Raw genomic sequence first — 13,875 nt, forward strand, 5'->3', positions numbered from 1 at the left:
TTTGTCTGCAGTCTCGTGTTTCCTGTTCTCACGGATTCCTGCATCTCTCTGCCAGCCGTTTCGGACTCTGCTTCAGTGGATTACCTAGTTTGTGTCGTTCTCACTCTGCTTCAGTGGATTATCTGGCTTGTGTAGGTCTTACTGGTTTCCTGGACCACGCTTCACCCACTGCAGTCACCTGCGCTGCCAAGGGTCTGTTTCAGACCGAGGACTTCACCAGCCTTCCTGTTTCGCTGTTCACTCTGTTTGTTAATAAATAACTTTTACTTGCATTTGGATCCTGTGATTCATACCCTAACATTCTCCCATTATGTATTGTGTAGCTCCTCCCATTCTATGTTTGTTTATGTTATTTATATATTCACATTTAGATATATTATTGTATATTTTTCCTTTTATTTTACATTATTTTTCTGTTTAAGTTCAAAGGTAGGGTAGCAATAGCAAGCTAGCTTTGAAAGTATTAGATCCCACCCTCCCTCAGAGCGCTCTTCAAGCCACGCCTCGTCCAAAACACATGAACGCGCAGGTGCCGGTCGCCCACAGCCAGAGAGCAGATTCAGCAAAGAGTCATAAGAGACGGCATTATATTACCTAATCTTTCAAAGCACATAACATACAGCAGTGGTGGAAAGAGTACTAAAAAACTGTACTTAAGTAAAAGTATTGCTACTTAAGAAATATTTTACTTGAGTAGAAGTAGTATACTGAAAAATAATATGAAGTTTAACAAGGAGATACTTTATAAAGACAGTACACTTCGTGTTTATAGTCAGGAGCCATCTTTAGAAAACAGTCTTGACCAGTCGAACCACGAATGCCGTGCCGTGCACACGGCGTTCGTGGTTTGACTGGTCGAGACTGTTTTCTAAAGATGGCTCCTGAATAAATACGCAAAGTGTACTGTCTTTATAAAGTATCTCATTAAACTGTAAACTGTACACTTACAAATTTCTCAATGCTTCGGTTTGCAGGTAGAGACCCTAATTATGCTACCTTGTTAGTTTGGGGCTATTTTTAGCCTTGTTAGTGGTATTAAGCAGCGATTTTTATTTGTACTTATTCTATGTCCTATATACTTGTGTTATAAGATCATCTGTGGTAAAACTAAAACTAAAGATAAAACTAGGTACATTTGATTACCATGAAAACGCATCCCAGAGAACTGTCGACTCGGATCCCATGTTTTATTTACCCCTAGGTTCATTTTTGGCCGGAATTGTCCTTTAACTGCATTTTTAAACAGGGCAAGCTTTACCATTGCCTGCGCAAGCAGGGTGTGCAGAGAGGGAAATATCTACACTCTTGACACACGCTGACAAGCAGGTAAGATATCATATCATTGCATTCGGACCGAATACAATGATTGGACGAACATTTGTTGGTCCTGAGACTTCCACAGACGACATATGTACTATGTACTACATATGTTTTAATATTTAGACCGAATTGCTATCAGGATGTGAAAAAAAAAAGTTTCAATCCAGAATAACAAAAAGTGTTTATGAAAAAAAGTTCCCTACCTTTAATTGAAAATAAATGTTATTGCCAAGTTTTGGTATAGGGTTAAAAGCACACAGCATTCTATCATTACTCCTCACTGAGCTGTATATTTATTCCAAAGCACAGTGGTCCACATGTAGTGGCACATTCACATGTAGTGATACACTCATATCTATTTTATGAGTGAATAAAATACCTATCTTGGAATTTATGTAGTGTGGTGCAAAGCAGACATGGGCTTCAGAGATCTGTCACAGTTCAGAGCGTTTAAGAGACCAGGAAGAAAACAGTTTATTTTAGCGTCTTCCTGCTCTGCGTCAGTGTGCTAACCTATTAGTGGAACAGCTGAGCAGCCTGCAGACACATGTGGGTGAGACACATGGCAAAACCCAACTATTTAGTCTGAAGATTCCTTTCCTGTTTTCCTACACATCCAGTTTAAATACAGGTTTATGCAAGCGGTTAGGGAGAAAACAGAGCTGCCACTGTGTGCCTGAGAGGATGAATTATTTTTATTTATTTTTTCATTTTACTGTATGTTCCCCAGAGAGAGTTAAAATGAGCAGGTTATCCGTTTTGTAAAACTAGAGGCAAATATTATGAGTGAATGCTTTGTAAGAGTAAGTTCAAAATGTCAATTTAAGGCTGATTTCACAAGACTAATCGGCAGGTTAGATGTTAAGCAACATCTGCCAGTCTCTAAATTACAAAGAAAAGTGAAAAACCTGCCATTTCAGACAAATACAACAACAGGCTTATTTAATTTTGGTCTGGCCTTGATCCAGAACCTTCTTCTGTATTTCACATGGAGCTGCCTGTGGTCACGACTGAGGTCTGGGTTTGTGTGGAGGCAAAAAATCCTGTAGGGAAAATTCCTCACTCCCCCGTGATTGAACCAACATGCACATGAAAACATAATGCTTATATCCATATTCATACAGTACTGTTCAGAATAATGTGTTCAGTGTAAAAAGAAAGTAGTATTTTTAAATAAATGCTGTTCTTTTGAACTTTCAAATCAAATAATCCTTATATATATATATATATATATATATATATATATATATATTACATATTACATATTACATAAAAATGTTACATTAATATAATTTATATATATATATATATATATATATATATATATATATATATAAAATATTATTAAATTTTTGTTTAAATATTTTTATTTCAACATAGATATTAGGCTGCACAGCTGTTTTCAACTTTGATAATAATAGGAAATGTTTTTCCAATGTTTATAATAAGGAGGAGAAGTATCAATGTTTTCAGTATATTATAATTATTTCTGAAGGATCATGTGACACCGAAGACTGAAGTAATAATGCTGAAAATTCAGCTTTGCCATTACAGGAATAAATTAAATGTAAAAAATATTAAAATAGAAAATAGTTGTTTAAAATTGCAATGATATTTCACAATATTACTGTTTTTACTGTATTTTTGATCAAATAAATGCAGCCTTAATAAGAATAAGAGACTTTCAACAACAACAAAAATCGTATAAACCCCAAACATTCGAACATTGATTTTCCTAACTGATGTTAAGCTTTGTTATATAGAAAGAAACTTTCTATACTCATCTTATCATTCTAGTAGCAGAAATGCTGTCCTTAGCTTTAGGATCATCATATATCTGCACTTAAATATCCACGACAGAGCAATTGTAAGTCATATTCTAATGAAGATGCATTACCGTGATCTTTTATACCCGTTTTTGACACATTGAAAATCTGTTTGAAAAGAGACAATAGCCAATATTAAAAACTGTAATGAAAATAAATGCCTCCTTAAGAAGTGCTGCGTAGATTGTGGGTCACTGACAATGGAAATAATCTCCATGACAATATATGTTGACAGACCCTCAATCCAGGCACCTCCGGCCTTCCCAAATGGGGTTCAAAGTTTGATCCAAAAATATCTGCCTCTTTTCTTTTTTGAGCTGAGAAGGCATTTTCCATATCATACCATCCATCACTTTCAAACGGTAAATAATTACACGAAAGTAAGATGTCAGCAGTCCAGTGTCCATCGTAGCATTTCGGTCCAGGCAGAGTTGCTGACAGTCATAGATGTGTGTTTGTGCTACATGGAAAAAGCGGATGTTCATTAGTCACAGATAACGGAAAAAGACATGTTCATAAGTATTGTGAAGTAATAAATTATTAGAGATTGGTATGTGTAAAGATGTACCCTGTTCTGAGTGTAAAGCTGTTTTCCATTATCTAAGCAATTTGTCGAAATAAACGAGGGCCTGTTAAAGGTGCATTGTGTAATATTTCTGAGGATCTATTGACAGAAATGCAATATAAGATCCATGTTTTCAGTGGTGTATAAAGACTTTGCATAATGAACCGTTATGTTTTTATTACCTTAGAATGAGACATTTATATCTCCATAACCGCGGGCACCCCCTTCTATGGAGGTCGACATATTGTGTCGTCATGTTTCTACCGTAGCCGACAACGAACAAACATGTCGCCCACTGTAACTTTTGTTGGTTGCAATTCGTAACCTCACCACTAGATGCCGCTAAAAATCACACACTGTACCTTTAATAAGAATAATTATGTGTAAAATATACAATAACATTATCATTTTACATAATTATTATTTTTTAAAGTTTATTCTAAAGTTATTTTATGGCTCTCTAAATGGGTCTAAAACTTATAAAATCTGGTAACACTTTATTTTGATGGTCCACGTTAGACATTCTACTAACTATAAGTTAATTTGACACTAATTACAACTCTTATTAGAGTATTAGACTGCCTGCTTAATATCTGCTAACTCTTTATTTTGATGGTCCCTAAGCAGACATTCTTGTAACTTTGCAATTACATGTCAACTTATTCTACTAATACTCTAATGAGAGTTAGTTGACAAGTAGTTGCAAAGTTTGTAGAATGTAGAATATAATTAGTGGACCATCGAAATGAAGAGTAATTATTTTGTAACAACTTTGTCTTTCCAAACCTGGCATATTAAGAGAAGTCTGTAAATGAGCTCTTGTAAAACAAAATTATGATATATTTTTTTCAATTGCTTTAAAATTATACACAATTATGTGGTCGTGTTTCATATAGAGAAAACACATATAAGAACATGTGTCTACATGAAGTCATACATTACGAAATATTACGTATAATTGGTTATTTCTTGCAAACCTCTAGCTAAACATTAAAAGTCTTTGGCTTTCACAGAACTCACAGTCTCGTGATCCTCTGGAGGTGTGGTTATCTTTACTCTCCCCTCCTTCTCTAGTAATTATATATAACAGGCCAGACTGAGCAACAGTTAGTAGTTAAAGGCTAAGAAAGGTTTCAGGGTGTTTTACACAGGAACAGAGTGATCATTTATCAATCAATTTATTGATAACACAGCCGATCAAGCAGAAGTCATTCAACTCATTTGGTGAGTACCCTGTTTAGTTACTTTTAGGTTACATCTGAGAGTATTTGTTAAGGGTTGGAAAATTCAGCATTATTTATTCAACAGTGTGTTTGAAACTCCAGGGCAAAGCTGAAATGATTTTAGATTTTAGTAATTTTGGTTTGTAATTTAATACATGTCCTTAACAGTAACAATAGCATGATGAACTGCACAATGTCATGAGACTCTTACACCAATTGTCTTTTCACAGCTATCTGTATTTAATATCACCCAGACTTGACACTTGACATAAAATTGGAAATTTAACAAATTCTGATGATTGTGCATGTATTCTTGTGTGGTCAGGGAACATCATAATGGTTTGGTACGCAGGTCTTCTGTACAAAGTCAAATCAAACACCTGTTCTCATAGAATAAGTAATTCAACAAGTCATTCATTTACTTCTCATCTACTCATGCATGTGCTTAAATCTTCATAAAGTGTTCTGTCTCTCTAAATCCTCTGATGTCTGAAGGCACTTTTTTACATCAAAACTTGCCATCAAAAAGTTACAAGTTGCAATCAAAATATCAAAAGTATTTTCAGGCTCAAAATCAAATAGCACGCTTAATGAAGCATTATTAAGCCTCTTTTTTCCTAATGAATATGGCACTTTGTTTTGAAAATTCCTTACCTGACTACTTACACTGGCACACAGTAGATCTTAATGTCCCTCAAAGTTTTTGTTGTTTTTAAAAAATAAAAAAAACAGCATTATTTTATGGTGGATAAATAATATGCTATGGTAACAGATATAAAGAAAAGAGTAAAAAAATGCTAATAAATAACTTAATGCATTAAAATCCCCATTCCCTTGTCACCCAACCCAGCCACGTGATGAAGGTAGAACTACTACATAAAATAGAAAGATATTGCTGCAAATGTGAATGTAAATCTCATAGTGTGCTTTGCATTGCTTTTAAACAGACATAATTATTACAGTCAGAGCTGAAAAATTGCATCATTTTATAGACCGTATGGCCAAAGTTTCATTGTCAAAATTTTTAAACATTTGTAGCCATCGTTTATTTTGCTAATATATATGTAGACTAGGTTAGGCTGTTTTGCACCCACAAATCAATTCCCTCCAAAAAAATATCTAAATCAAGGCATAAAAAGCAGTGTGGTTTACTTTAATTGTGTTTCTGTTTTGTGCTTTTTAATAGTCAGGTCTAAAAGTCTCTAAATCATCCAAATGGCTCTTTCTTTTCCAGAATGTACTGTCGATCACTACTAAGATCTAGTCCACAATGGATGTCTCTGTCTGTGTAGCCACTCAAAGCCAATGCAAAACCCTGACAGATATTAGTATATGTAGCTAACAGTTGCTTTTTACTTCCTGCTACTTTTTATTTGTGGAGATAGACCGGGTGTAGACAGATTTTTAGCTCGTCTCCTTTATTGCTTTGGATATTTATTTATTTATTAAGAAGAAATACCTCAATAATCTGACCCAGCTTGATTAACAATAGGCCAATAGTGCAGTTACTCTCCCGCAATGGAATCCACTACACTAGCATCCCTTGCAACTGTTACCATGCTAACGGCGGCCACACAGACAGACATGTCTAATTTTCTCTGGCTGCTTGTGCTGGGCTTCGTCATCGCTTTTATCCTGGCGTTCTCTGTGGGCGCCAACGATGTGGCCAACTCCTTCGGTACAGCAGTGGGTTCTGGGGTCGTGACCCTACGCCAGGCCTGCGTCCTAGCCACTATCTTTGAGACAGTGGGTGCCATCCTTTTAGGGGCCAAGGTCAGTGAGACCATCCGTTCGGGTATCATCGACGTTCACATGTACAACGGCTCAGAGGCTGTGCTGATGGCTGGCTCCATCAGCGCCATGTTTGGTGAGTATTTTAAAAAAAAATATCTATCATCAAACGATGACATCTCACCCTCATGTCATTCTGAACCTGTATGACTTTAGTTCTGTTGTGGAATGTAAAAGAAGATATTTGTGAATCAAAGGAAAGAAAATGGGGTCCTTTGTTTTTTTGCTCTTTCTTTCACTCAAAGTCAATACATATTTTAACACCCTCAAAAAATGTCCATCATAGTGTGTTACACAGGAATCCAGTAAATTGCGAGCATATCACCTTGGTGGAACTTTCTCATATTGTCATGACTTGTGTTGGTCACGTCACAAGTGTTTGTTTGTTTTTTGCACTATTACAGGATCTGCTGTTTGGCAGCTCGTAGCTTCGTTCTTGAAACTCCCCATCTCTGGAACACACTGCATTGTGGGCGCTACAATCGGCTTTTCCATGGTTGCTAGGGGTCATCAGGGGGTCAAATGGCTCGAACTGCTACGTATTGGTATGTGAAATTTAGTATTTTTTAAGATTTTGCGTAAACAGGCTTAGTAAGATTAAATGATTTTTCCTAAAGAATGAGTCAGTTAATGGAAAGAGAATATCTTCCCATGTGACCCCAGAAATAGTAAGCGGTAAGACCACCCCAACATGATTTAATGCAGATTTCTTAGTTTTATTATTCATTTCACATGACCCAAATAAGAGCTATTTATGGAACAGAACATTTTGGACTATACAGACAGGAAACATGGTCACATGCATACCCCTGGTGACTTACTGGGTGTTTGTTGATACTCGGCATGCAGCCCTGAGAAATTTTGGCCCATACAATTTTTAGATAACAGAGAATAGCATCGCTTTTTGGATGTGGAATTATGCATATATGTTTAACGCATTGATATATGTGTTCCAGTTGCCTCTTGGTTTCTTTCACCTCTTCTCTCCGGCATAATGTCTGCTATTCTCTTCTACTTTATCCGCAAGTTCATCTTGAGTAAGGTAAAGGCAAATCTGAGGTCACCTGTTACATAATGTGCCAGTGTCTGTTTTGGTATTTTGTAATCTATTGTTGTTGTCAATAAAGAAAGAACATACTTTTTTTACCACTTGCTAAACAGCAATATATCCATGTGCTCTAGGAGGATCCAGTGCCCAATGGTTTAAGAGCATTACCAGTTTTCTATGCTGTTACAATGGGAATCAATCTGTTCTCCATCATGTTTACCGGAGCACCAAGTAAGCTTTTTTCTGCTCTAAATAAATAGGTTTGCTTTTTTTATTTGATTAGAAGATTTTTTTTATTCTTAAAAGAAATATATAATTTCTATAAATATTTAATATTTATGTTGTTGTTTTTTATTCATTGGTTTTCCTATATCTCCAAATGTCACTAAAAGGGGTTATGTCCTTTTGAGGAACATTTTGTTCCTAAATTGTTACTAAGAATGTACTTTGATATAATATATGATTTGATTACACAAACGCATATATAACATGCTGAGGTCATGATCACATGTATGCATACAGTACCCCTCCCTCATCTAACTACATTTACTTTCACATTCACGCAAACAGAGGCTGGATTAAACGCATTATTCTATATTGCTAATTAATATATGTGATATTGTGAAAATGTGTAGCTTTTTGTCCAATTTGTTGATAGAATAATGAAATATAATTTTGGCCAAAGTTTAACAATCTGTACTATTAAGCAAACTTCAGGGGGATCATGATGTACTGAAAAAAAAAAAAGGTCGTTGTGAACCAACTGTTGTCCTAGAGTCTGTGTACTAATCAGAGGGCTACAGGGCCGCCCTCTTCCTGGTTATCTACTGAGCCATGCACATGACCCTGTTTGATATTGGTTCTTCTCATTCAGAGGAACTGAAAAATAACTTAGCCATAAGTTATAATGATAAAAAAGACACTTTGACTGGAAAGTTCCCTATTTCAACCTGATTTGAAACGGAAATTATATAACCGTAATCTCACTACAGTGTTTTGTCAACACGCACAACAAACTTACAGTAATTCTGAAGGGAAAACGTGCTATCATTTAGAAAAGAAGAAAGATGTTCTTCAAAATATATATATGGTTTTGTTTTGTTTTTTCAGTTAATTTTTTTTAAACATTATTTGGTTTTCAGGTTGACTTATCCACACAGTTTTGCTTTTAATAAAAATGTGAAGTCATGCTAATGCTAATTTGCTAATTTAGAGAAACCCAAGATCTTTTCAGGAGGAATGTGAGACCTTCTTGTTGATTTTCAGTATGAAAGTGTTGAACATGTAGCACTGTTTTAACTCAAAAACATGTTAGGTTTTTTATCTATTTCTTTTCTTTATTCTACAGTGTTGGGATTTGATAGGGTACCATGGTGGGGCACTCTGCTGATCTCACTGGGCTGTGCCATGCTTACTGCACTGGTGGTCTGGTTCATTGTGTGTCCACGGTTAAAGAAGAAGATCAAAAGTAAATATTTATATTATCATGTCTGTAATTTAATGACCTTTGTCAGTCTTGGTGCACATTCTTTCAAAAACATTCAAAAATCGTATTATCTTCAAACTTTTGAATAGTATATCACAATTGCAACTTTATTTCTTGCAGTTGTAACTTATGATGTCTCACAGTGTGACTTTATTTCTTATTTAAAAGTATCTTCCAATTACCTTTGCCAGAATCCCATGGAAACATGATGAAATGAAATATCTTTTTAAATGTTTCCAATAAACTGCCTCATTGACTTTGCATGCATTTGGATCCTTCCTCTTAATATAATTATTTCTGTAATTGTTTTCACCTTTTCAGGTCAGAATATTGCCGACACCAGTGGGACACAACTGACTGAGAAGAAGCCATCCTCAAATGGCCTTGTGGACCATCCCACCCCACCTCAAAGCTACTCTCCTGTTCCACAGACACCCCCTGCTGACAGCAACAAAGTGGCCTTTGAAATCGGAGGATCAGCGGAAACCGACTTGGACAACAAAGATTTTGACACCAAAGATTTGGACTGCACTCATGGTCAGCCTCTTTAAATGATAAATACATTAAATTAGTTTTAATTAAGATTCTATTTTGATGAACTGATTAAGCTTTAGTTTCTCTCTTTTGACTATATTACTCATTCTTTATTCTACAATTTTCGGTCATCCATTCTAGCTTTAAATGGCAGTGCTGGAATTGCTGTCCCAGACTTGAACGGAAGCCAGTTCCACACCGTACACAAAGATTCTGGAATCTACAAGGATCTACTGCACAAACTTCACCTGGCCAAGGTGGGCGAATGCATGGGAGAGCCCGGGGAAAAACCTATCCGCCGTAACAACAGTTATACTTCTTACACCATGGCCATCTATGGAATACACGGGTCATTGAAGGAGGGCGAGGGAAGCCGGACTGGACTGGATGGAGAGAAAAGGCGCTCGCGGTACGACAGCTATAACAGCTACTGTACCGCAGTGTCTGATGGAGAAGTTCCTGCAGGAGATGAAGTTCTGGCAGTGGAGCTGGGAGACGAGACCGTCAGAAGTGACTCGCTGGAAGAGGAAATAGATGAGCTAGAAATTGACAGACCGGAGGTGTCCACGCTCTTCCAGTTCCTGCAGATTCTCACCGCCTGCTTCGGATCGTTTGCGCATGGGGGAAATGATGTTAGGTATTAGAGACATAATAAACCTTTTTTCATATTTTGTCCAAAATAAGACAAAATTAACCATCTTAATGTGAATTCAGGTATCACAACATTAAAATGTACAGTATAAAACTGGATATTCATTTTGGGATTTGGTAAAGATTACATTGAATTATTAGTGTTTTTAAAAACTAACTTTAAATGAGCATTAGGTGCTGGAAAATTAATCTAAATGTAAAAATAGAAGAAATGAGCTGCACAATTAAATATCCAATATCAGTAGGCCTACATAGCTGATCTGGCACAGATAAACCGCTGTTTAAAAGTTTGGGGTCAGTAAGATTTATATATTAAATCTATATATATATATAAATTTAATCAGAAAGGATAAATTATATTGATCAAAAGTGACTGTCAAGACAGGCTATAATGCTTAAAAAAATTCCAATGTAATGCTGTTCCTTGAACTTACTATTCATCTAAGAATCCACAAGTTTAAAAAAAAAAACCAGTTTCCACAAAAATATTAAGCAGCACAACTATGTTCAGCATTGATAATAATAAGAAATGTTTCACCAAATCAGCATATTAGAATAATTTATGCTGAAATGATGTTGAAAATGTATGCATCACACGAAAAAAATTTATATTCAGATAAAAAACAGCTATTTTAACAATGTTAAACAATTCATTTATTTCATTTTTTTAATTAAAAAAAATGCAGCATTTGTTAGCATAAGAGACCTTCAAAAACATTTTTAAAAATGTACCGACCCTAAACTTTTAAACGGTAATGTATTTAATGCATTTCTATTCTGGTTTCTCACATTGTTTTATAATGAGTGTTATAAATGTGTTCATCTCTAAATGGTAACATAACTCATCATTCCTCTCCAACAGTAATGCGATTGGCCCCCTCGTTGCTCTCTGGTTGATTTATGACACCGCTTCTGTTGCACCCAGTGCTCCTACACCAGTTTGGTTGCTCCTATATGGTGGAGTGGGTATCTGTGCAGGACTCTGGATTTGGGGTCGGAGGGTCATACAAACCATGGGCAAAGACCTGACTCCCATCACTCCCTCCAGGTAACAAGCTTCATACCTCCACTGAGAAGAAACTGATAAGAGCGCATATTTGTGGGATCAGACTTTATAGTTCAGTTTTTATCACTGTGGTTCTCATGGGGCTTAAGAGCCGGTTCCCACTTTCTTATCTCTATTGACTTTGCAGTGCATACAAACAGTTTAACAACACTCCTTGTCTCGTGGAAATGCCCTCGTGCACCACGGCAAAGAAAATTTGTCTTGTCTGTATTATGACATTTTGACAATGCAGCAGTACTTTTTCCCATTCAAACAGTTCTGTGCTGTGTGTAAAGATGCTTATAGTGCTTATTATAATCATAATGTCTGTCTCGCAGTGGGTTTAGCATTGAGCTCGCCTCTGCTGTAACTGTGGTTGTCGCTTCCAACATTGGACTCCCAGTCAGCACTACACATTGCAAGGTGAGTTGCTTACTAGATTAATCCCTACAGTTGTAATTTATAGTAATAAACGTCCAATTGTATTATCTTCTTTGTTTGTGTGTGCATGGGCAGGTTGGATCAGTGGTGTCAGTTGGCTGGCTCCGCTCCAAGAAGGCTGTTGATTGGCATCTGTTCCGGAATATCTTTATCGCTTGGTTTGTGACCGTGCCAATTTCTGGTCTCATCAGTGCTGCTATTATGGCACTCTTCTACTACGTTATACTGCCTCTGGCCTAATGTGTCACGTTAAACCATTTTACTCCTTGTAAATACTTAAACTTTTGAGGAAAAAAACGGGCCTCAACTATGGAATGCCCCTTCAACTTGTTTCATCATATACTGTAAATAGTAAATCAAGGATTGTGGATGTTTGCACATCACACTCTTACTCTGTGATTTTTTTAGCTGTAAAAAGTGTGAGATATGTAGTATGAAAATGTTATGTATGTTTACTTGGGGCCTTGCATATATATATTTTTTAAAGAAAAATATGAAGTTGGGCTAAAATTCTGTTTCAACTTTTATTTTATTTTTGGAAAATGATCATTTATTCTCTAAGCTGTAAGGCAATTGTTTATTTATAAATATATAAACTTGCATGACATTTGAAATAAATCATATTCCTGCTGACATGTGCATGCTAATTTCCACCTGTAAATAAACTAGTTTTTACAAAATATATTATGCTTTCTTGTCATCCTAAACTGTGAGAGACCTGTTTTTAATAAATAACAAATCCATATTTATTATGGTATGTGTATTCAGGAAAAAATTATAAAATGGAGATTGCTGAAAATGATTCTAAATCTTTCAAAGATCCATGAATAGTTACTTTGATATCCTATCAAACAAAACAAGGTTTATTACATTTGACAGGAAGACACGTAAATTATTACAAGAATATTCAGTTTGTGGACATGCACTTCTATCTTTCCCTGTTAAAATTTCAAATAAATTAAGACTAGTACCCCAATAATGGCTGTTACTATATAGATTATAACTGATGTATTCCTCTTTTGTTATTGGTGATTGCTGAACAAACTTTCAAATGGTTCAGGTGCAATGCATTTCAATGTTGGTTCAAAATTGAACCATAACCCTATTTAAGAACAATTTCACTAATGTTTCACATTTACAAAAAAGTCTTCTTCTCGGAATCTGTATACACTGCTTTCCAAGATCTTTCATTTTTCATACCTCAGACAGTTGCCTTTTCAACAAAACCTGTGTAAATCCTGAGTGTAATTGACTCAAAAAAAGAAATGTTCAAATTTTCACAAGCAGTCACTATAGAGGCATGGAAAATAGCCTTTTTAAACACAATTTCTTTCCACACTCATGCATAACATGTGTTATCGAAGCGTATAAAAAATGGTTTGACAAGGGTATTATCTTTATTTCAGACTTACTAAATAATAATGGTGAGATTTATACTCATCAGCAATTGCTTTCTCTCTCAGGGATTGAGTCTTCGTATAGAGATTACTATCTGGTTGTGAAAAACATCTCCACTAAATTGCTTCACCTTGTAACGCATGACAGTTATTTGAGGTTTTAACATCTTGGAAAAATATAACATCTTAGTAAATCAAGGATTGTGGATTCTAAATCTTATATATATATATATATATATATATATATATATATATATATATATATATACATACAGTATATATATACAGTATATATATATATATATATATATATATATATATATATATATATATATGCGAGGCCCCAAGTAAACATAAATAAACATTTTCATACTACATATCTCACACTTTTTACAGCTAAAAAAAACACAGAGTAAGAGTGACTAAGATATTATATATCTCTAGATATATTATTATCCCCCCCCCCCCCCCCCCCCCCAATAAGATATTCATATAAGGACTTTTATTTTAAAATACTGCACATGTATTATCCATGTAATGTTTTTCTC

The 13,875-nt window shown here is 35.4% G+C and overlaps 1 protein-coding gene across 1 annotated transcript; it reads left to right on the plus strand.

Moving 5' to 3' along the window:
- The first annotated feature begins 4,804 nt into the window (after window positions 1-4,804).
- Window positions 4,805-12,612, plus strand: slc20a1a (solute carrier family 20 member 1a). The gene is made up of 11 exons (XM_077224473.1): window positions 4,805-4,935; window positions 6,169-6,801; window positions 7,130-7,270; window positions 7,682-7,767; window positions 7,908-8,004; window positions 9,122-9,241; window positions 9,581-9,796; window positions 9,935-10,430; window positions 11,307-11,492; window positions 11,828-11,912; window positions 12,006-12,612. Exons 2-11 carry the CDS (start codon window positions 6,453-6,455, stop codon window positions 12,168-12,170), a joined length of 1,941 nt encoding a protein of 646 aa, XP_077080588.1. The 5' UTR covers window positions 4,805-4,935; window positions 6,169-6,452; the 3' UTR covers window positions 12,171-12,612.
- The last annotated feature ends 1,263 nt before the right edge of the window (window positions 12,613-13,875 follow it).

The sequence above is a fragment of the Siphateles boraxobius genome, unplaced genomic scaffold, assembly GCF_051911475.1.
Source record: "Siphateles boraxobius isolate OS27281-9 unplaced genomic scaffold, OSU_SipBor_1 9, whole genome shotgun sequence".
Classification (NCBI taxonomy): Eukaryota; Metazoa; Chordata; class Actinopteri; order Cypriniformes; family Leuciscidae; genus Siphateles; species Siphateles boraxobius.